This window comes from Aspergillus neoniger (genome assembly GCF_003184625.1).
Source record: "Aspergillus neoniger CBS 115656 unplaced genomic scaffold BO87scaffold_11, whole genome shotgun sequence".
In the NCBI taxonomy this organism is placed as follows: domain Eukaryota; kingdom Fungi; phylum Ascomycota; class Eurotiomycetes; order Eurotiales; family Aspergillaceae; genus Aspergillus; species Aspergillus neoniger.
This window is the reverse complement of record NW_020291139.1, coordinates 573,955-595,391: the sequence shown is the minus strand read 5'-3', so window position 1 is coordinate 595,391 and position 21,437 is coordinate 573,955. Positions and strand designations below refer to the sequence as shown.

At 52.7% G+C, this 21,437-nt stretch overlaps 11 protein-coding genes across 11 annotated transcripts; 5 read left to right on the top strand and 6 right to left on the bottom strand.

The window, feature by feature from the left end:
* Positions 1–113: 113 nt before the first annotated feature.
* Positions 114–3,485, top strand: BO87DRAFT_305373 (DEAD/DEAH box helicase; the record flags this gene model as incomplete). The annotated part of the gene is made up of 1 exon (XM_025619317.1): positions 114–3,485. One exon carries the CDS (start codon positions 114–116, stop codon positions 3,483–3,485), a length of 3,372 nt encoding a protein of 1,123 aa, XP_025481241.1.
* A 727-nt stretch (positions 3,486–4,212) lies between these two features.
* BO87DRAFT_375378 (tRNA-dihydrouridine(20) synthase (NAD(+))) lies at positions 4,213–5,895 on the bottom strand. The gene has a single exon (XM_025623023.1). It carries the CDS (start codon positions 5,761–5,763, stop codon positions 4,423–4,425), a length of 1,341 nt encoding a protein of 446 aa, XP_025481240.1. The 5' UTR covers positions 5,764–5,895; the 3' UTR covers positions 4,213–4,422.
* Positions 5,896–6,885: 990 nt separating this feature from the next.
* On the bottom strand, positions 6,886–7,199 carry BO87DRAFT_23094 (uncharacterized protein). The gene has a single exon (XM_025618766.1). The coding sequence runs from the start codon at positions 7,097–7,099 to the stop codon at positions 6,935–6,937; it is 165 nt and encodes a 54-aa protein (XP_025481239.1). The 5' UTR covers positions 7,100–7,199; the 3' UTR covers positions 6,886–6,934.
* Positions 7,200–7,556: 357 nt separating this feature from the next.
* Positions 7,557–8,677, top strand: ipp1 (inorganic diphosphatase IPP1; the record flags this gene model as incomplete). The annotated part of the gene is made up of 5 exons (XM_025627247.1): positions 7,557–7,733; positions 7,826–7,945; positions 8,004–8,347; positions 8,403–8,486; positions 8,539–8,677. The coding sequence occupies 5 exons, from the start codon at positions 7,557–7,559 to the stop codon at positions 8,675–8,677; spliced, it is 864 nt and encodes a 287-aa protein (XP_025481238.1).
* A 185-nt stretch (positions 8,678–8,862) lies between these two features.
* Positions 8,863–9,494, bottom strand: BO87DRAFT_375375 (mitochondrial 54S ribosomal mL53 protein). Its single transcript, XM_025623022.1, has one exon. It carries the CDS (start codon positions 9,459–9,461, stop codon positions 9,141–9,143), a length of 321 nt encoding a protein of 106 aa, XP_025481237.1. The 5' UTR covers positions 9,462–9,494; the 3' UTR covers positions 8,863–9,140.
* A 377-nt stretch (positions 9,495–9,871) lies between these two features.
* On the top strand, positions 9,872–13,256 carry BO87DRAFT_356166 (putative protein transport membrane glycoprotein Sec20). The gene is made up of 7 exons (XM_025621362.1): positions 9,872–10,366; positions 10,443–10,690; positions 10,749–11,320; positions 11,658–11,752; positions 11,805–11,883; positions 11,940–12,743; positions 12,792–13,256. Exons 1-7 carry the CDS (start codon positions 10,053–10,055, stop codon positions 12,954–12,956), a joined length of 2,277 nt encoding a protein of 758 aa, XP_025481236.1. The 5' UTR covers positions 9,872–10,052; the 3' UTR covers positions 12,957–13,256.
* Positions 13,257–13,410: 154 nt separating this feature from the next.
* Positions 13,411–14,738, top strand: BO87DRAFT_405738 (4-nitrophenylphosphatase; the record flags this gene model as incomplete). Its single annotated transcript, XM_025625952.1, has 5 exons — positions 13,411–13,606; positions 13,689–13,710; positions 13,790–13,858; positions 13,915–14,006; positions 14,064–14,738. The coding sequence occupies exons 1-5, from the start codon at positions 13,502–13,504 to the stop codon at positions 14,736–14,738; spliced, it is 963 nt and encodes a 320-aa protein (XP_025481235.1). The 5' UTR covers positions 13,411–13,501.
* A 91-nt stretch (positions 14,739–14,829) lies between these two features.
* Positions 14,830–16,170, bottom strand: BO87DRAFT_356162 (uncharacterized protein; the record flags this gene model as incomplete). Its single annotated transcript, XM_025621361.1, has 1 exon — positions 14,830–16,170. Exon 1 carries the CDS (start codon positions 16,150–16,152, stop codon positions 14,830–14,832), a length of 1,323 nt encoding a protein of 440 aa, XP_025481234.1. The 5' UTR covers positions 16,153–16,170.
* Positions 16,171–16,302: 132 nt separating this feature from the next.
* Positions 16,303–17,426, top strand: BO87DRAFT_375372 (ATP-dependent Clp protease proteolytic subunit). The gene is made up of 4 exons (XM_025623021.1): positions 16,303–16,534; positions 16,591–16,609; positions 16,676–16,701; positions 16,760–17,426. Exons 1-4 carry the CDS (start codon positions 16,373–16,375, stop codon positions 17,309–17,311), a joined length of 759 nt encoding a protein of 252 aa, XP_025481233.1. The 5' UTR covers positions 16,303–16,372; the 3' UTR covers positions 17,312–17,426.
* On the bottom strand, positions 17,419–18,586 carry BO87DRAFT_356155 (DSC4 family protein; the record flags this gene model as incomplete). Its single annotated transcript, XM_025621360.1, has 2 exons — positions 17,419–18,275; positions 18,375–18,586. 2 exons carry the CDS (start codon positions 18,584–18,586, stop codon positions 17,513–17,515), a joined length of 975 nt encoding a protein of 324 aa, XP_025481232.1. The 3' UTR covers positions 17,419–17,512.
* A 357-nt stretch (positions 18,587–18,943) lies between these two features.
* BO87DRAFT_375370 (M18 family aminopeptidase) lies at positions 18,944–20,800 on the bottom strand. The gene is made up of 6 exons (XM_025623020.1): positions 20,675–20,800; positions 20,556–20,617; positions 20,402–20,503; positions 20,206–20,341; positions 20,065–20,157; positions 18,944–20,015 (listed from the first exon to the last, which is right to left on the bottom strand). The coding sequence occupies exons 1-6, from the start codon at positions 20,748–20,750 to the stop codon at positions 18,991–18,993; spliced, it is 1,494 nt and encodes a 497-aa protein (XP_025481231.1). The 5' UTR covers positions 20,751–20,800; the 3' UTR covers positions 18,944–18,990.
* Between the last annotated feature and the right edge of the window lie 637 nt (positions 20,801–21,437).

The following is a 21,437-nucleotide window of genomic DNA, read 5'->3' as shown; positions in this document are numbered from 1 at the left end:
ACATCTTCCTTTCAAGTTCCCCCAATTCGGTGCTCCCCTTTGGCTCTTGCCCCGGGGCATGACGCCATCCTCTCGTCTGCCTTTCTCCCTTTGATAATCTTGAGTCACCGACCATGGAAGACACTGTCCCTGATACGCCCGTGAGCGACAAGAAAGTCGTTCACAGTACCCCAACCAAGGATGATGCAGCAGAATATGAGACGGTTGCCACCGTGCCTGTCAGCCATCTCCAGCCACTCGCAACTCAATCCTTGACCCCTGCCACCCAGCGCTACACTCAGCCTACGCAAGTGTTGGACGTTCCCTACTCCGGAAAGAACAATTCCTTCGTTCAGGTCGCCGCATCCTCTCCTCCAGGTCCGAATTCCTCCCCCTCTCATCCTACTCCGAACGGCGGTCGTCTTTCCAGTGCCATGGCCCCGGCTGGCACCAGCTTTCGCCCTCCTGTCGGTCCGGCTAAGCGTGCGCCCATAATAGACCTCGAAGATGACGGCCCGACCTATCGCGGCGGCTCGTCTGATGATGACGACCGAGCGTCGAGAAGCATAGATATTAAACCCTCTTTGTTCGCCAAATCGTCGCGCAGCCCTGAAAAGGTCGCGGAGTCTCCGATGGATCGGTTCAAGCAGATCACCACATCCGCAGTCTTCAATCCTTCTAGTGCGAAGCGCCCGGCAGCTCAAATGGACCCCGCTCCCAGAGGCACGGCCGTGAAGAAGGTTCGACAGGATGGCCCCTCGCGTGCCCAGCCTGTGGGTACGAATGTTTCTTCGCTGCAGGACATAGATGACTATCAAGTTAGAGTCAAGGTGGAAAGGATGTTGAAGGTCATGCCGCAGAAGTCTGTGCATGCATGCATGCAGGCGCTTCTCTCAAAACGTGGGAACTACGAGGCTGCCCTGGAGCACCTGGCTGATACGGAGAAGGCTGAATCTTCCGAGGACGAGCTGATTGCGAGCAAGCGGGCCTCCCCTGTTGCGCCTGCGAAGCAGCAGATTAAGGCGCGCGGAACCATTCAAGACAAGTGGTCTGCCATGAACATGCAGAGGACATTGTCGGCCCAGAAGCAGCAATCGCAACCGTCACAACCAGCGGAAGAGGACGCGAAACCGCGCAGGCGCTTAATGAGAGGGCCCAAGTCTCGGGCGTCTTCCCCTAGTCCGGTTCGTTCTGTGCCTCGTGCTGAGACGCCGCCCAAGAAGACTGGCCGTCTAGTCCAAGGGCGAAAGCCTGCATCCCCTCAACGCTCCGAGTCCCCTGAGGCTATGATAATATCAGATGAGGATTCCGATTCCGGCGTGGAGGAACCAGCAGGGGATGGTCAAGTGGAGACAAGAGTCTTGAACTTCTTCAACAAATGCAGTGTCCTGGACCTTGCCGACATCGCCGCAATCACTGAAGACGTTGCGAAGCACGTCATATCCTTCCGACCATTCTCATCGCTAGACCGTGCCCGTGCTGTTCCTCCCCCGGCGAAGGAAGAGACGAAGCCCAAGGGCGGCCGTGGCCGTAAAACGCCTAAGCCGATCGGCGACAAGATTGTCGACAAGTGCATTGATATGTGGGTTGGGTACGAGGCGGTGGATTCTTTGGTTGCAAAATGTGAAGCGCTCGGCAAGCCAGTCGCGGCGGAGATGAAGAGATGGGGTGTGGACATCTTCGGAAAGAAGGAGGGAGAACTGGAGCTGGTATCCATCAATCCCAGAGATGCCCACTCTCAGTCTCATGATTCCGGGATAGGAACACCCGCTAGCCAGCGCTCGGATGAGGATAGTGATGGTCCCGCGCCTGGACCGCGCAAAGGCCGTTTCATCTCTCAGCCCGGGATCATGCGCGATGATTTGAAGATGAAAGATTACCAGATCGTAGGCATCAATTGGCTGTCCCTCCTGTTTGAGAATCAGTTGAGTTGCATCCTGGCCGATGACATGGGTCTTGGAAAGACCTGCCAGGTCATTGCCTTCTTGGCGCACTTGTTCGAGAAGGGAATCAAGGGTCCTCATCTCGTTGTTGTGCCCTCGTCTACGATCGAAAATTGGCTCAGAGAGTTCTCGAAGTTCTGTCCCACGCTCTCCGTCATGCCTTACTACGCTGGTCAGGCAGAGCGGGCAGTCATCCGAGAGACGATTGAAGACAACCGAGATAGTATCAACGTTATCATCACCACTTACACCATCGCTAAGGGCAAGGTGGATGCCCACTTCCTCCGCAACATGGACTTCTGTGTCTGCGTCTACGATGAGGGACACATGCTGAAGAGTAGCACATCGGTGCTCTACGAGAAGCTTATCAGGATCCCTGCCCGTTTCAGACTTCTGTTGACAGGTACGCCGTTGCAGAACAATCTGCAGGAGTTAGCCTCGTTGCTGGGCTTCATCCTTCCGAAGGTGTTCCAGGAACGCAAGGAGGAGCTTCAGTACATCTTTGCGAACAAAGCAAAGACCGTGGATGAATCGCATTCGGCTCTCCTTTCCGCGCAACGGATTGAACGCGCAAAGTCTATGCTAAAGCCTTTCGTCTTGCGACGTAAGAAGCACCAAGTCATTGACTTGCCTGCAAAGATCTCACATGTTGAGTACTGCGAGATGAACCTTGCGCAACGCGAAATCTATGAGCATGAGAAAGAAGAGGTCCGCAAACTGTTGGCTGACCGAGCCGCTGGAAAGAAGACTGGTAACAAGTCCGCCAACATTCTGATGAAGCTCCGACAAGCCGCCATCCATCCCCTGCTATACAGGCGCCACTATGATAACTCAACTCTGAGCCGCATGGCCAAGGCGTGTCTCAAGGAGGAGCAATGGTCTCTATCAAACCCGGATATCATCTACGAGGAACTCCAAGCATACAACGACTTCGAGTGCCACACCATGTGCGTGGACCACCCTCACTCTCTGGGCAGGTTCGCTCTGAAGAACAACGAATGGATGGACTCCGGCAAAGTAGACAAACTTTGCGATCTTCTGAAGCGGTTCAAGGAGAACGGCGACCGTGCTTTGGTCTTCTCTCAGTTCACACTAGTCATGGATATCCTCGAACACGTCCTCGAAAATCAGCACATCGGCTTCGTTCGACTGGACGGCAGGACAAACGTCGAAGATCGCCAGTCCATCCTGGACGCGTTCCACGAGCGCACCGAAATCCCCGTCTTCCTCCTTTCCACCAAAGCCGGTGGTGCAGGCATTAACTTGGCCTGCGCCAACAAAGTCATCATCTTCGACTCCAGTTTCAACCCCCAGGAGGACGTCCAGGCCGAGAACCGTGCCCACCGCGTCGGCCAAACTCGCGAAGTGGAAGTCATTCGCCTTGTGACAAAGGGAACCATTGAAGAGCAAATCTACGCTCTCGGACAGACCAAGCTTGCGCTCGACCAAGCCGTGGCCGGTGAAGAAGGCGCCGAGTCCAAGAAGGCCGAAGACGCAGGCATGAAAGTGGTTGAAGATATGGTTCTTGCGGACATGCAGCACGATAAATCCGATGACGCATAAACGTGACACATTATTTTGTACTCTTGCTACTATATGCTATATGGTAGCTTAAAACATGTATCGGGCGCAATTTTGTTTCATTCTAACTTCTGTCTTGTTTCATCCAACCTACAACTTATGTTCTCCATCCCTCCGTCTAATACACGATACACCAGCGATTGATAAACCCATGCTTGCTCGCATGTGACCGTTACCTTGTGTTTCCCTGCGGTTTTTTCCACCTACCTATCTACCTAACACATACACACCCTTACATTACAGCATCACCACAGAGAGTGGCAGTGCTTACACACACATACATACCTACACAACGCGGAGAAGATACTGGAGAGTTGTTTTGCTAGTAGTTCAGTTTCACCGAACATTTCGGTTTGTTGAGGAAATGGGGGTACAATTGGGTCTTGGTTTCTCTTGTTCTTTTCTTCTACTGTTCGATAATAGAAAAGGAGTTGGGGATTTTTCTTGTGTCTTTACTTTCTTCCCGTGTCTCGGTGGTTGGTTTCAATACGCATACTACTACATACTACATATATAGGTGGGCGTTGATACTAGTAATATATCGATTGATTGATTAATCGATAAGTGGAATCACTGTGTAATTGACTTGTCTCGTTTTATGCCTTTCTGGGATGGCGTGTATTGCCAGTAACCGTGTCTGTGATGACTATAATACAATTAGGCGCGACTAATGGCTGACACCTCCTGCTAGTAGATACAACTATTTGGATTCGTATATATTCGTGTAGTACTATGTATGTATAATCCCTAGAACACGAGAGCCTCTATTAACAACACACCGTGGGAATCTAATTGAAATGCAGCAAATGGGGGAACCGATATACAACACCAGATAATGCGATAGTAGCTTGGAAACCAAAAAAGACAGGGAAAGAAAGGCAAGGCAAGGAAGCAAGGGATGCAGAGGCATCAGGTTGAGTTAAGCTGTCAGCTCCTGCTTTTGGGGCGCAGCATCAGGAACCGGAACAGAGACATCAGCCTGGGTCTCCGCCTCAGCCTTGGTCTTTGTAGGAGCTGGGATGGAGTTGGTGCGAATGGGTCCGCCTGCGCTGACTGTAGGGGAGGTAGACTTGACGCGAGAGGCACCGCCAGCAGCCCGTGCGGATTCGTTGTTCTCCATGGCGTTCTGGACAGCCTTGGTGCGGGTGTGTTCGGGCTGGAGGTCTTTGATGGTAACGGACTTGTCGGTGAGGTTGAGTATGTCGTCCACCTGCATGGCGAGGGGAAGGAGGTCCTCGAATCCGAGGGCATGGCATGTGTCGGCGTAGGATCTGGCTGCCTTAGCGTTCTTGCCTTCCTGGAGCTTGCCGGGGACGAGGATGTTGAGGAGATATTTGGAGTTGCCGAAGCGGTTCTCGGACTCGAGACAGAATTTGATGTATTCGTGGACTACCTCCTTCCAAGGGAGAAGGCCGCCCTCAGCTTCGGTACGGAAGCAGGATGGGTTTGCTTCTGCGGATGTGGCGATCATGGCGCCGTCGACGCCGAATTCTTTCATCAAGGCGTGGCCTTCGTCTTTGGAGGTTACATCACCGTTGATAACGCATGCGACACCAGCCTCATGACAGATGTCGGCAATCATGCGCACCTGATCACGGATAGCGCGTTCACGGGGCCTCATGGGAGGTGTCCGACAATGCACAGTCAAGCCTGTAATGCCTGTCTTCACGAGCCGCGACACCAAAGCCCTCGTCTCTTCCGGATCTTTCAAGATGCGGATCTTCACCGAGATACCGATCTGAAACGGCGTCCCGACCTCCTTCACCAGAGCTTCCAGAATCGCAACCAACTTATCCGGTGTCTTGAGAAGCGCAGCACCCATACCGCCGCTCGTGCTGAAGGGCTTCGGACATCCTGAGTTCACGTCGATACCGGCGACATCGCCCGCAACGAGTTTGGCTGCTTCGACGGCGATTTCAGGCGTGGCAGTGCCAATCTGGTAGATGAGTTTGCCCTTCTCGCGGACGGGGTCGAGACGGTAGATCACGGATTCCTGGCCTGCCTTTTCAGTGCGGCCGCCGTTGGAGGGCATGCGGGTGAATTCGATGGTGCCGTTGCGGGGGTTCACGCGGCGGACGGCGCCTGCCATGGCCCGATCGATGGTTTCGGGGCCCCAAACGAGATCAGCGCCGTACTTGAGGGCGATGAGGCGGGAGGGCAATTCGCCGGAGCGCACCATGGGGGCCAGGACTACTTTGCCACGGTAGTCGACCCCGTTGGCGGGGATGGGGACGCGGGGAGGAGTGGTGATAGAGGCCATTGCGGTGCGGAGGAATCTTAGCATAGCATTATCGGGTTAACGGGAGTAAGGATAGTGTAGTGTGGGAGATGAACGAGCTGTGTGAGCGGTATGAGCCCGTAGGAGTGTATTAGAGTGATACTATGAATCGAGTCGCATCCAAGATCGCTGATGGATCAAAGCCGGTGGAGGCGGAGACGAAAAATGCCGAGTCACGTGGCGATACCCGATAACTTTTTTTCTTCCCCTGCCAAGTCATGTGATCTTTACCAGAGCACTACGGGGAACAGATGGGAGGGGAGTGTAGAGGCGATGGCAGGAAAGGGCGCCTTGTTCAAGGTTTATGAGGCTCACTATCAGCTTGTGATAGGGATATACTATAATAGAGATAAACACAAAATGCCAATTACGCCATGGTTTACTCCATACGCTATAGGTCGATATCATGTGACCTACATTGAAAGGGTTTGATCACCTTTGCAGTGGAGATAACTGCAATATTACCCCTTTAGGAAGGGGCCACAACCTCATTGCGGTCCCTGGTAGTGTAGACTGAGCTCTAGATTTATCCATGGCTCTGATTGTTCCTGTCACTTCTGATCACATGGGGATTTGCCTGATCGGTTCTGGTAAGGTTACAATGGATTGTTACTTCGCATGTCTTCTCTCCGTCCGGGTACCTGCCAAGCCGTGAACATGACAGGTGTTCAAGCTCGCAGAGATATGCTGAATGTCGACTGCAGTGACAGATTTGACAGATTCGACTGCTTTAATAGACGATACTGCATACACTCTGTGTGTGGCAGCAGTGTAGTGGAAGGTGATCTACAGCCTGGAGAGTATAAACTGCACAACCTCAGTCATCAACTTTGGCTACAGTACCAGTCAGTCCATCGCAAGGTCTCCGGTTGGCTACTGGATTCTTGGGACCACGAATGTCGCAATATCCCACCAGTCAGACCATTCAGGGACAGCACAAGCCAGGCCTGTGGAACGCCATCAGTGGTGGAGACCCATCCAGGACCAGTCATTCTGCGGCGAAAGTCTCAGAGTTGGTGGGCATCCAGCCAGGTATGGAGGGTGGGAGCAGGTTGATGACTAGTTGGAACTAGAGTTGGAAAGAGTACGTATATTGCCTGCTCATGTATGACTTGGAGAAGGGGTGTGAATAGCTTCCTCTTCGCTATAGCCATCAGATACTTCGTACTGAAGACACACTTAGGGACGGGCTGAACAGATAGTAGTCCAGAATTATTACATGAGGAAAAAGAAGAAAAAGGAATAGTAGAACCCGAGGCTGGGTCTTTTTTCCCGACCGATTTTCCTTCCCGACCGTGGCAGTTCCATCGATTCCCATCCCTTTTATACCTCGCCGTGGACAACGAGCACGAATTCCCACTCTGTCCGGTTGTCAATTGAACCAATTCAACACGGGCATAGCCTTAAAGCCATTTTCAATGTTCCCGGGGGTCCGTAGGGTATCCAAGGGAGTCCAAATTGGAGGCCGCGCATTGAATTCGAATCCATTGAGCCGGCCACCCACCGCCTGTCCGATCCTCACGCGTACTGGCTGTTCGCCCGTCCTTCGCACATCCGCAACGCTGGCTCCCCCCACCAAGCAAGCCCCCCCTCCTCCTCCCTCTCTCTCTTCCTCTCCCTCCCCTCCTCTTTCTTCCTCTTCTTCTCTTTCCGCTTCAGCTTTGTCTCCCTCTTCCTCCTCTCGAGTTGATCGTTCGGTTTCGTCCGCTTCATCTCGTGCTGCCCTTTTATCCAAACACTTTTCCACCTCCGCTGCCCCGCCGCAATCGCCCACCATGTCCTACACCGTCCGCAAGATCGGCCAGGCCAACACCCTGGAGCACCGTGTTTACATTGAGAAGGATGGCCAGCCCGTCTCTCCCTTCCACGACATCCCCCTCTATGCCAACGAGCAGCAGACCATCCTCAACATGGTCGTTGAGATCCCCCGCTGGACCAACGCCAAGCAGGAGGTACGGACGCCACAATATACACACAACAACCCCCCTTGCAAGTGGGGGGCTACGCTGTAGCTTGACGTCGGTATACTGATTTTGCGACCCAGATCTCCAAGGAGGAGTTCCTCAACCCCATCAAGCAGGATGTGAAGAAGGGCAAGCTCCGCTACGTCCGCAACTGCTTCCCCCACAAGGGTTACCTCTGGAACTACGGTGCCTTCCCCCAGGTATGTAAAAGAACGCCACGTCAAATTTTGTACCACCCCGCACTGACCTTTTACATAGACCTGGGAAGACCCCAACACCGTCCACCCCGAGACCAAGGCCAAGGGTGACAACGACCCGCTCGACGTTTGCGAGATCGGTGAGCTCGTCGGCTACCCCGGTCAGGTCAAGCAGGTTAAGGTCCTCGGTGTGATGGCTCTTCTCGACGAGGAGGAGACCGACTGGAAGGTCATTGTCATCGACGTCAACGACCCCCTGGCTCCTAAGCTCAACGACGTCGAGGATGTTGAGCGCCACCTCCCTGGCCTCCTCCGCGCCACCAACGAGTGGTTCCGTATCTACAAGATCCCCGACGGAAAGCCCGAGAACCAGTTCGCTTTCTCCGGCGAGTGCAAGAACAAGAAGTACGTGCTGACGGTGCCTTATGATATGTATCCAGGCTAACAGTTCAACCCATAGGTACGCTCTCGATGTCATCCGCGAGTGCGCTGACGCCTGGGAGAAGCTCATCTCCGGCAAGTCTCCTCGTGGTGAGATCAGCGTGTAAGTATCCTTGAGTCCTGACCTAGGAAGATAATATACTAATTGCATGTAGTGCTACCACCACCGTTGAGGGTGCCGAGCGTGCTGACGCTGCTCAGCTCGCTGCCATCCCCAAGGGCGAGAACCTCCCCCCTGCCCCCATCGACGGCAGCGTCGACAAGTGGTTCTTCATCTCCGGTGCCGCTGTCTAAATGTACCTATATAACAAAATTTAAATACCACAATACCACATTCCCAAGAGGAAGTTTTACAGAAGTGCAATATTGGTCTCTTCATCGTAGTTTATCGTAATTATAGTCAGACAAATTTGATACCGTATTCGGCCAACATGTAAGCGCTCTTCGGCTCTTCTAAACTACTACCAAAGGACAGCGGGTGGGCCCAGCACTAAAGAAATGGAGTATCACTCAATGGCTAATATATACACATACACATACAGAACATGATAGTACAAAGTACAGACAGACCGACATGATCACCGGTTCGGTCCTGAAGACCCCCAAGTCATACCGCGCAACCTTTCACCTAATCCCGAGTAGACAGGACAAGTGAAGTCTCCGCGCCACGACGACAAACCTCATTTCATGCCGATGCAAGCACACCACTCAATCCATGCAAACCCCATAGAACAAACATCAAAAACATAAAGAAACTCTAAGACTTCAGCGCCTCCTCACGCTCAATAGCTCTCCCAACACGAGCAATCTCCTCAACCACATCCCCAATCTTCATCTGGCGCTTTCCAACCTCAATCTTCAACTCCTTGCCATTCTTGAACCCTATCGTCAACTCGGGCTCTTGCGTCGACGACCGCGGCAGCTGAGTGACCTTGATGTCGATATGGCCGGGGCTGGAGGCCGGCGTGGTCGTGGGATTGCGGAGGAGAGAGAGGATGAGTCTGCAGGGGCGGGCGGAGCGAAGGAAAGGGTTGAAGGTAGTGCGGAAGGTGGAGATTGTTGAGAGAGGGATGGTCATTTTGGCGGTGGTTTTGTTGTAGGGTTGGAGGGTCTTCTTTTTTTTGAATTGTTAGTTTATATGGTGTTTGATGGGGGTTGGGAGACGTACTTTGTAGGTGTTGGGAGATGTAGAAAGGTGGTATGTGTTCTATGAGTCAAGGCAATTGAACTTGACTATGTGATTGAGGTAATTGCGTGGTGTGGTGTATGATTTCTGGGGAATCGAGCGGAGAAAATAATCACCCTTCACGGATAACTTCAACTATCTTCAAATCCGTCCGCTCTCCGGGATGCGCAGCGCGGTCGGTCGGTCGCTGGGTGGTGTTTGTCTCATATGCAAACATGTGCTGTGGTACGGGAGGTAGATCGGCGGCGGCGGCGGCCTCAGGAACGGGCGCGATGACGCTGTAAAGTAAGTTGCGGACACATTGGCCATCTCCGCCTCTTTCCCCTCTCTTCAATCTCAATCTCACCTGCTTTTTCTATTTCGGTTTCTTGATTTGTTTGGGGATTAGGCTTTTGTGGATGCTGTAGTGAGGCGCTTTTTTGTATAATCATTGTACTTTTCCTGCGATATTTACTACTACTTTTACTTCATCGCACACGCAAAATGTCCGGCATCACCGATCTACAAGCTCGCTTGAAAGAGCTCTCCACAGCTCTGTCTCATATACATCCCCTGGTTTCTCGGTTAAAGGGCTTCACGACTGCGGTTGGACAGGGAGATCAGCCTAGACTGGAACTAGGGACGGAAATCCATACTCGACTGAAAGAAGCGGAGGAGCAATTGGAGTTGCTGAAGGTCGAGGTTGAGGCTCTGGAGACTGCAGCGGATACGCGGCGCAAGGGTGTGGATAATGAGAAGGAGTCGGAGAGGGAACGGGTTATTGCTTTGGCGGGACGACTGGCGGACGATTTGAAGAGGTAGGTGGAGTGAATTATTGTTCTGTGTCTGTTCTTGATGGATGATATACTAATACGTGTGCTATGTCTATGACAGAACGAGAGGAGACTTCCGGAACGCACAATTACAAGCGAAACGGAACGCTGAAGTTGCTCGACGGAAAGAGCGAGAGCTACTGTTTACGAGATCACAAAGTGCGGAGAGGAAGAAGCAGTCGAGTGAGAAGTTGACGCAGGATGATATTGTTATGAATGCTTCGAATGATGTTACGGCTGCGCTGAGGCGGACGCATCAGCTGATGCAGGCGGAGCTGTCGCGGAGTCAGTTTGCGCAGGAGACGTTAGGTTTGTGCTGGTTTATCATAAAGACTTGTTGTGGTAATGGCTAACAATGTTGGGTTAGAACAATCGACTGCTGCGCTTTCCTCGCTGTCAGAATCTTATACAGATCTCGATTCTCTAATTTCGTCGTCGCGCAACCTCATTGGGTCTTTGCTCCGCTCGCAAAAGTCGGATACGTGGTACCTTGAGACGGCTTTCTACATATTGGTGGGCACCATTATTTGGCTTGTCTTTAGGCGGATACTATACGGTCCCTTGTGGTGGCTTGTCTGGCTGCCTATCAGGTTGTTCGCGAGGTTTACATTTGCTATTTTGGGCGTCGTTGGGATTACTAGTAAGGCTGTTCAGTCTTCTGAACCTAGTACAATGCTCGAGTATGTGCCGCAAGAGACCCCAGTAGTTGAGCAGAAGGTGGAGCCGAACGTTCAAAGCGCTGAGGGCGAAGCGGTATGGGATCAAGTTCCGGTTGCGGATGAGGCAGAGGAGGACCGCTTAATCGATGAGATCGGCAAAATGGTGGAAGAAAGCGAGGAGCAAGAGGAGACCAACATTGACGACATCTCTGAAGAGGAAAGGCAAAGGCAGGCGGAGTTGCCCCGGAATCCAAAGAAGAGGATGTTTGAAGCGACGGATGTACCACAGCAGAAGGACGAACTATAGATAGAAAGTAATGTGTGATGATGACTGTCAAGCGCAGAAGCGTACTTGCTCATTAGCTTCTTACAGCGAGCTCAATTGCCTATTTGAATCTAGATCCCTCTATAGATAGTAGATCACTGCCTCGGCCTCAAGCGAACAATAAATGGCTTGGCGCCATCGCGTATCACGTGGAGACGCGTCCCGACACGCTTTCCGCCCGTGTGCCAGAGCTCCGACAGCAGCTTCCGCTATACCATTAATCAATCAATCGCAGTGCTGAAGTCTGGTACTTACTCTCAAAGCCATGGCTGCGAACTTCTTCAACAACAAGGCCCGCGCTGCGGCAGCAGCAGCGAACCCTTCGAAACCGAAGCCCACAGATAGCAAGGAAGAACAAGCCAAGCAACAACCATGGGTTGAGAAATAGTATGCCACCTACTGGACCAGACATATAGCACTCGAGCTGACATCTACAAAGCCGTCCGAAAACCCTCGATGATGTCGCCGCTCAAGATCACACAACAAAAGTCCTCCAACGAACACTCCAAGCCTCCAACGTACGAAATAGATCCCATCGTCAGTGAGAAACGACACCCTGCTAACGAGAATCCAGCTCCCCCATATGCTCTTCTACGGACCGCCAGGTACCGGTAAAACATCTACCATCCTCGCCCTCGCCAAATCCCTCTTCGGACCATCCCTCTACCGCTCGCGCATTCTCGAACTGAACGCCTCCGACGAACGTGGTATCGGTATCGTGCGTGATAAGATCAAGAACTTTGCCCGTGCGCAACTCACACACTCTACGGGGTTGGGCGAGGAATACTTGGCGCAATACCCGTGCCCGCCGTTTAAGATTATTATTCTCGATGAGGCGGACAGCATGACGCAGGATGCGCAGTCTGCGTTGCGTCGTACGATGGAGCAATATAGTCGGATCACCCGTTTCTGTTTGGTTTGCAACTACGTCACGCGAATCATTGAGCCGCTTGCTAGTCGTTGCAGCAAGTTCCGGTTCAAGGCGTTGGATAATTCGGCGGCTGGCGAGAGATTGGAGCATATTGCCAAGGTGGAGAATCTGAGGTTGGAGGATGGGGTTGTTGATAAGTTGATTGCTTGCAGCGAGGGTGATATGCGACGGGCAATCACGTATATGCAGAGTGCGGCTAAGCTGGTTGGGGCTGGTCGGGCTGGGAAGAAGGACGAGGACGAGGATGAGGAAATGACGGATCAGGAGTCGGAGGTTATTACTATTCGGACGATTGAGGAGATTGCTGGTGTTGTTCCGGAGGGCGTATTGGATGCGTTGGTGCAGGCAATGCAGCCGAAGAAGATCGGATCCTCCTATGAGGCTGTTGCGAAGGTCGTTACGGACATCATTGCTGATGGATGGAGTGCAACGCAGCTTCTTTTGCAGGTATGTGGTTGGACGCAGTGGGAGTTTATTGATGCTAACTTTGAGTAGTTATATCGACGGGTGGTCTTCAACGATGCGATTCCTGATATCCAGAAGAACAAGATCGTTATGGCATTCTCGGATATGGATCGACGTCTGGTTGATGGTGCAGATGAGCACCTATCTGTCTTGGATATAGCCCTCAAGATCTCTGGCATCCTGGGAGGAGCTTAGATCAGGTTGGAGAACCTGAGGTCCCTGGGCTACTCTACTTCTGAAACAGTGCTTTCCCGCTGAAACTCCTCCGGTAGGATGTGGAAGGGCCGGCGACAAGCCATGCATCCCGATGATATTAGAGGATGCAAAGACCGCGAAAATATGCGACGTCGTCCACAGTTGCAGTGAAATACAGTTGCGGCCGCTACCAGTTCGCGGGAAACAGCAGACGTGCTGCTCCATTCGATGTGTTATTTGGTCGGAGTGGAGTTGGAGATTACGACTGTATGATATAATAATGAACGAGCTAAAAGCATCCACATCACTTCTATACCAACTTTACTGTACTTTGTAGTTCATTCGTAGGGCTGGGATATCCGCCCTCGGCCCCTCACGTGCGGCCCGCTCGCTGTTCTCACCGAGACCCGGATTGCTGTACGCCGCTCGAGTCATTCGTCTTTCTGGCAAGCAATTCGGTCATTCCTTGCGTCTGCTTATTAGAACCGGAAACAGTCCCTTTTACTATTCCTTCCGACATAGACTGAATACCATAGACAGCCAACATGGCAACTTCCGCTCTCTCTTCGGAATACCCCGCGTCGACGCATACACCCCGCTATTTGACCGGCGACGCTGCGGGCATCCAGGAATTCCTCGACAAGTTCGATGTGAGTCACACTATGCCTTACTACTGACTAGATAGTATATCTGGAGGTATACAAAATATAGATTAACTGACAATTGCATCAGGTCTTCCTCTTCGACTGTGATGGTCCGTCGCATACCTATGCGCCTCCGCGCTCTCCCGACTGACCCATACATACATACTTACTGACATGATGCGCATGCAGGCGTCCTCTGGTCGGGCGACCACCTCTTCCCCGGCACGAACGAGACTCTGGAGATGCTGCGGAGAAAGGGTATACCTCCGTCATACATCAATACCATCGAAGAGAAAAAGCTAACAAGCATCCAGGCAAACAAGTCGTCTTCGTAACCAACAACAGCACCAAATCGCGCGCCGACTACAACAAGAAGCTCACAGCGCTAGGAATCCCCAGCAACACTGTACGTCAATCACACTCAACACTAAAGCACCCACCTAACCCTAACCTCAACGAACAGGAAGAAATCTTCTCCTCCTCCTACAGCGCCTCAATCTACATCTCCCGCATCCTCTCCCTCCCCCCCAACAAACGCAAAGTCTTCGTAATCGGCGAAACCGGCATCGAACAAGAACTCGCGTCCGAGAACGTCCCCTTCATCGGGGGCACCGACCCAGCCTACCGGCGCGAAATCACCCCGCAAGACTACAAGGATATAGCATCCGGGGACGCCTCCACGCTGCTCGACCCGGAGGTTGGCGTCGTGCTTGTCGGTCTGGACTTCCACATCAACTACTTCAAGCTCGCTCTCGCGTACCACTATGTCCGCCGGGGCGCGGTCTTCCTGGCTACGAATATTGACTCGACGTTGCCGAACTCCGGGACCTTGTTTCCGGGGGCGGGTAGTATGAGCGCACCGTTAATTATGATGTTGGGGAAGGAGCCGACGTCGTTGGGGAAGCCGAATCAGGCCATGATGGATGCTATTGAGGGGAAGTTTCGGTTTGATCGCAGTAGGGCTTGTATGGTGGGGGATCGGGCGAATACTGATATTAGGTTTGGGATTGAGGGGAGGCTTGGGGGGACGTTGGGTGTGTTGACGGGGGTTAGTAGTAAGGAGGAGTTTGTGGAGGGGGATGTGAGGCCGATGGTTTATTTGGATCGGTTGGCGGATATGTTGGTTGTTGATCAGTAGTAGATTGGTAGTAGGTAGATGGGTTGTGGTGTGGTTGAGGGTGTAGTTAGTAGCTGTGATAGACGTACATACATATAGAGGTAAAGTTATGTTATAGAAGATAATTACTCCTCCACTTACTCCTCAACCTAACCTCCATCCTAGGCGGTTCCAAGACCCCATCACTCCTAATAAACCCCCTCAACCTCCACAGCGCCAACATCGCCTCCACCGTCACCTTATTATCCGGCCTCAACACCACCGCCGTCTTCCCAAAAAGCCCCGGACAATACTCCTTCAACTCCGCCAACTCCTCCTCCCCCAACATCACCGTCAAATCAAACACCGGCGCCACCTTCTTCTGCTTCGATATACACACGATCTCCGGCATCCGCGGCCACAGCCCCGTGACTCTCCCCGGCTTCCCCCTCCGCCGATTATTCACCAACACCCCACAACACTCCATCCGCTCAAACGGCTCCATAGACCACGTTCTCCGCGCTATATGAGCTCGCCCGTACTTGCTAACCGGCAGAACCGTCCACACTCGGCGCTTCGCTTCAGGCTGCGTGTCGGGTGGGTCGCACGCCGCTTTGAGTTTCTGGACCACGTCCCGGCGCATCATTTTAAGCGTGAAGGTCGGTGTGTCTTCTCGTAGGGAGAGCTGCGATTCTTCCCAGCTCGTTACAGGTCCCAGGGGGTGTTTCCATCGGTGCGGGAGAAGTTTGGCGAGTGGTTCGCGCTTGCGGTTCGTTTTCGTGCTCCAGTAGGTGGAGGTTAGGGTGCGGAGGAGGGGAAGGCGGTCGACGATGCGGAGGGTTAGGTGGCGGGTTTTATTCTTGACGGTATTCTTGTTGTTGTGATTGACGTTGTCGTCTTTGGTGTGTTCTTCTTCTTGGGAAGGAATTGTGGAAGAGGGATATAGTTTGTCTTTCATAAGTCCCACCGGAAGCAGCCAGAGCTTGTCTGCGACGTCGGGGCGCTGTACAAACCCCCATTCGCTCATGAAGGCGCGCGGGACTCGCGCGCCGGTTACTTTGCAGGCTCGGAGGGGGGAGGCGAGGGCTTGCGCCCAGGGGTTCAGGTGGATGTCGGATTCTTTGGGGTCGGGGCGGCGTTTCTTCTTGTGTAGCTTGTCGTGACCGGGGCGGGGGTTGGTGAGGAGGGGGGATTGGGGGAGGAGTGAGGAGGGGCGTGGATGTTGCTTTGATCCCCTTTCTGCTTCTTCGGTAGCAGCAACAGCTTCTTTATTTTCTGTCGGGGTAGACTTCAATGTCTTGTCCGCGGAGGAGGCCGTCGGACGAGGTTCCCGTGTGCCATTGTTGGTCGATATAGCACGATAGCCCACCTCAGGGGAGCCATTCGGCCGGAAGAGCTGCCGGAATACCCTCAGACGCCAGGAAGCGTATGAGATCCGGCTGTTGAGACACGCCATGGCGTGGTGGGTGGTGAGGAGAGGGAATATAGTTTTGAGGAATCGGGGAAAAAAGGCGGCGGCGGCGGAGAGAGACATTGTCGGACGCGCTAAGCTTCGGCGGGATCTTGGAGCTCCGCCGGCGGACCAGATCTCCAACCGTCATCATCTTCTTCATAGAGTCTTCTCCCGATCCTGCTTTATCAACTTTGTTCGCCATTGGAGTATATTGCTGCTCATAATGAACACAACACGCCCTCTTCAGCGATTAACTCGCGTCGTTGGCCGCCAGACTGTCAAGCCGGCGCTGTTGTCGCGCAGCTTTGCCAGCTCTGTTCCGACGCTATCAGGTGCCCGGTCTCCGCGGGGGTGGACGCCGACGCCGTTTGTTACTGAGACTGTGGTAAGTGGACACATTCTTTCTTATGATAGATGTATGAGTATACTAACTGTAATTAGGGAGGAGGATGGCACACATGTACGTTTACTGCAGCGACCACAGTACCTTACCATAGCTAACTAACCACCTACACTCCCATCACAGACGACATCTTCTCTCGTCTCCTCAAGGTACATACACCCACCCCATAACCGACCCATACCCCATCCCAATCCTAACAAAGTACAGGAACGAATCATCTGCCTAAACGGCGAAGTCGACGAAACCATGTCCGCCAGCATCGTCGCCCAACTCCTCTTCCTCGAAGCCGACAACCCCCAAAAGCCCATCCACCTGTACATCAACTCCCCCGGAGGGTCCGTAACCGCCGGTCTCGCCATCTACGACACAATGACCTACATCGCCTCCCCCGTGAGCACGATCTGCGTGGGCCAAGCCGCCTCGATGGGCTCGTTGCTGCTCTGTGGAGGACACCCGGGCAAGCGATTCTGCTTGCCGCATAGCTCGATCATGATGCATCAGCCGTCCGGGGGTTATTTCGGCCAAGCGAGTGATATTGCCATCCATGCGAAGGAGATACTCAGGGTACGGAGCCAGTTGAATAAGATTTATAAGAGGCATTTGACGGGAAAGAAGGAGATGACGTTGGATGAGATTGAGAAGTTGATGGAGAGGGATTACTTTATGGGTGCGAAGGAGGCGCTCGATATGGGTATTGTGGATGAGATTTTGGATAGGAGGGGACCGCCGGGTGCGGAGGGGGGTGAGGCGATTCCGTGAGGATGTATACCCTTTTTTGTTTTGTGGTTATGTGTTTTTGTTTGTATCGGTACTTGTGATGAACTTATGGTATGGTTGCAATATAGGATATTTGAGGTCTTTAAGGTGAATCGATCAGTACATGGTTAATCATGTATCCATCGTATAAGCATTGGTATATGTACAAATGTCAACTCATCTAACTCATTACATTACACTATATCACGCCTCCGTCGCAATCCGCTCCATGCGCCCATCCGCGCCAACTCGAATGCCGAACCGTTCTCTCAAAAAAGCCGCGGTCTGGTCAGAAGGCACGTACGGCGTTGTCCGCCGCGCTGTCGCAGGGCTGTATCGCCACTGATCACGGACAAGGTCAACCAATCCCACATCCATGATCGTTGCTTGGCCCGACACGAACGTATCCATAGGATGGGCGTGCTGTGCATTCCTCCCTCCCTCTTCCGGATCAGCCAGCAACTGCGTTCTCTCCATCTCGCCCAGTTCAATTGTCTCCACATCTTCATCATCCTCCAATGTTCGCGACGAGGATCTCGTGGAAGGCCCACTCCCTCGCACCCCCCTCTCCTCCAGATCATGATCCTGTCGCTCTTCCTCCCCCTCAGGCGTGGTCTCAACCGGCGCACTCGCAGTAACCTCCACCGTCTTTACCCGCTCAACAATCAACCCCAACATGACCAGATCCAGAAACAAAATGAGACAATCCAAGAAAAGAAGTCTAGCGAACGGGATGGGCGCCTTCTGTCCAATAAAGTCAATCAAGATCCCGCCGTGCAGGTATCCGCGCGTCGATTCGCTAGCTTCGGGCCTAGTGAAGAATTTATGAAAGATGATGCAGAAGAGGTTACTACCCAGTATAGCGCCGACGAAGGGTTGGTTTCTCGTAGGGTCGAAGGGGGGTGCTTTGGGAGTGAAGAAGATAAGTTGAATTATTGCGCGGAGGGCGAAGAGAATTATCGAGCAGCTGGAAATATGTATTGTTAGTGTGATGATTTATACTTTATGTATGGGGGCTCCTCCGCTCGTGCGGAGTTGCGGGGGCGGGGAGGTGGATTCTGCTCACTCCATATAATACAACGCTGAAAGCTCACAGTAAATAAGGATGTCTAGGTCGCGGAGGAGTCGGTCAATGAACGCGACTTTCGCGGCCGTCTGGACCTTTCTCAGGCGCTCGGTACGGCTGGTAGAGTTGGCGCTGGCGCCGCCATGAAGGTCGATGATGCCGGACACGTCAGCGATGTATTCCGCATCTCGATAGGCGTCCGGAGTGGTCATAGAGGGTCATGGGGGCATGGATGGCGTTGGGGGTGGAGGAGTGAGAGGGGAAGGTCTAGGGGGGCCAGTGTAGACCGGGGGGACGAGGTGATGGGGGGAAGATGGAGTAGTTAGGGTGGTGTTTCAGGTGGAGAGACGGAGGGAGTTGGAGGTGGAGCGTCACCGGCAACGATGATGGCCGATGATGTGGATCAGGTGTCTGCGGACTTTTCTCGGCCCGGAGCGCTGCATCTGGCAACATCCGGAGTTAAACTATAACTTATCACCAATGATAATCTCTTACTATGGCGATCTACTATGGAGGAAAGGTTGTTTGCTTATTCTAAAGAATTATTCCAGAATGATGCAACATAGATATCCTTATGCTTCTTATATAACCTTCACCCACCCGTAGACTTGTCTATCTAATCAACAAAGATGGTCTTGGAAAGGTTGGCGTAGTGCTTGAAGAATCCAGTGAACAGACGGATCGAGTGTGCCACATCGAGGGTACCTCCCGTCTCACGGATACTGTGCATGCTCAACTGGGGGTTACCCAGATCCAATGTCCGAGCGCCAAGCGCCGCGGACAGCATTGGGCCAATGGTGCTTCCGCAGCTGGAGTCATTGCGGACAACAAACAGTTGCAGGGGAACCTTTTCGCCAACATCTTCCCCAGCCTTGCGAGCGACTTCCTGAAGAAGAACAATACCGGGCGAGTTGGTCGCATAGCGCGCGTTGGCGTTGATCTTGATAACAGGGCCCTTGTTGATTTGGGGCCGGTGGTCGTTCTCATACTTGGCAGTGTAGTTCGGGTGCACTCCATGGGCCATATCGGCAGACAGAAGGAAAGACGTAGACAAGGTCTGCTCGTAAGCAGTGGCGATGTCGTCACTAGCGCCGGTCGTCGACGGGAGCACGGACAAGCGACGGATGACGGAGGGGAGGATGTTCGAGTCGGCACCCTGAGCAGTGCGGCTTCCGATTTCCTCGTGGTCAAAGAGGGCAATGAGACGGATAGCGGGTTCCTCGTCCAACGCCGAGGAGTCAGCCACAGAGTCGATCAAGCCGACGGTGGCACAGAAAGAGCTGTTCAGGTTGTCCAGGCGAGGCGAAAAGATGAACTCCTCCAGCAGGCCACCCAGGTTCGACTTCTGGGTGTCGAACAAGATCATCTCAAAGTCAAGGACATCGAGAGGCTTGACTCCAGCCTCGGCAGCAATAAGCTCAACCAGGTAAGGGTGGTGGCGCTCGGTGATGGCCTTCAGAGGGGACAAGTCGCCCTTGTCCTCGTTGGCTTCCTTGGCCGCTTTGTCAGTCTCCTCGGAGGCACCGGTACGGTTCAGCTCAGCAGCCACAAGACCAGCAATGGGGAACAGCTGGGTTTCCTTGTTGAAGGCAAAAGTCTCCTGGCGGTCCAGATGGATGGCCAGAGTGGGAATGCGGAGAACTATCCCTAGTCAGAGAATGCCGGTTGTACAAAAGCCGAACGAACTTACTGGGTCGGTCAATCTTGATCAGCTTCTGCACAATCGAACCGTCGCCATTGCGGACCATGGCCCGACCTGCAACACCCAGATCACGGTCGAACCCTAGGGACAGTTAGCATGATACAGTCAAAGTGATTCAGTAACACGGACAGGTGTGCCAGATGCCGCCTCCATAAGTCTCCACGCCGACTTGGACATATCCTTCCCCGCGCTTGTTGCTGACCGGCTTGACTCTCAGGACGGGGGAATCGGTGTGAGCACCGATCATCGAAATGGGGTTACCCGGCTAATCAATTGATATGATTAGCACAGAGGTCAGATCATCGACAATTGGCGGAAACCATACCTTCCATTTCTTGCCGACAGCAAAAGCGATGATGGTGGACTGGTTACGGGTCAAGTAGTACTTTCCACCAGGCCGGCAGGTTGACGCCCAAGAGTCCTTCTCCTGTACCGGGAATTAGCGGTTAATTCCGTGATACAATGCAGCCATCGCATACCTTGATCTCCTGGAAGCCAGCCTTGGCAAGAAGTTCCTTTGCCGACTGAACGGCATGGAACGCTACAGCAAAGTCAGCAATCGACTACCTTATAATAGTATAGAACGTAATATAATTACGGGTAGGAGACGCATTGACAAAGGACAAAAAGTCCAGAGCCGGCTGCTTCAAACTTTGAGCAATTTTAGAAGTCATCTTGTCACGAAGGTCCCCAGGAGATGTGGGTAAAGAAACATGGGGATCACGGGGAGGGGAAAAAGTGGGCATGAGATCATAGTAAGGCGGTCAGTTGGCGTCTCCGCATGGCTTCATCTATTTGACTAGTACTTAACAGGCGGACGGGTGGACTATGGAATCTACTGATGTCGCTTATTTGATTGCCAATTCCACTAAAGTGAAATTGGACAGATAAACAGACGATTAGCTAGGTTGGCGCTGATTTCTCAATAATGTATAGGCGGTTATTGAAGGGTGGTATCATGGATTTAGGTCAAACCACTAAGAGCCAATAAATGACCTCATGTGGATTGTATGTCTACTAGTCATCGGCCTGCGAGTATCCCCTAGCGTTTTTAGGAGTTTCAATGTAATTCACATTCTCATCATACACTAAGTTTATCTTTCTGTCTTCCTTGGCAGAAAACTGAAACAAACACGGTCGCGCCCTGTTCATATAGGTGCTCGTCATGGGGTCCTTGCAAGACGCGGTCGTAGCTTGAAACTCAAGACATAGCACTTGGATAGAAATAGAAGTCTGAGAGTGGATGTTATTGTTAGTCATGTGGAACGCGGCACCATCGGAAATAGAGCAGATAAAATAGAAAAAGCAACTGAAAATAGTCGACCGTTGAGCCTCTAAGCTTGATGAGAATTCGGTACAGA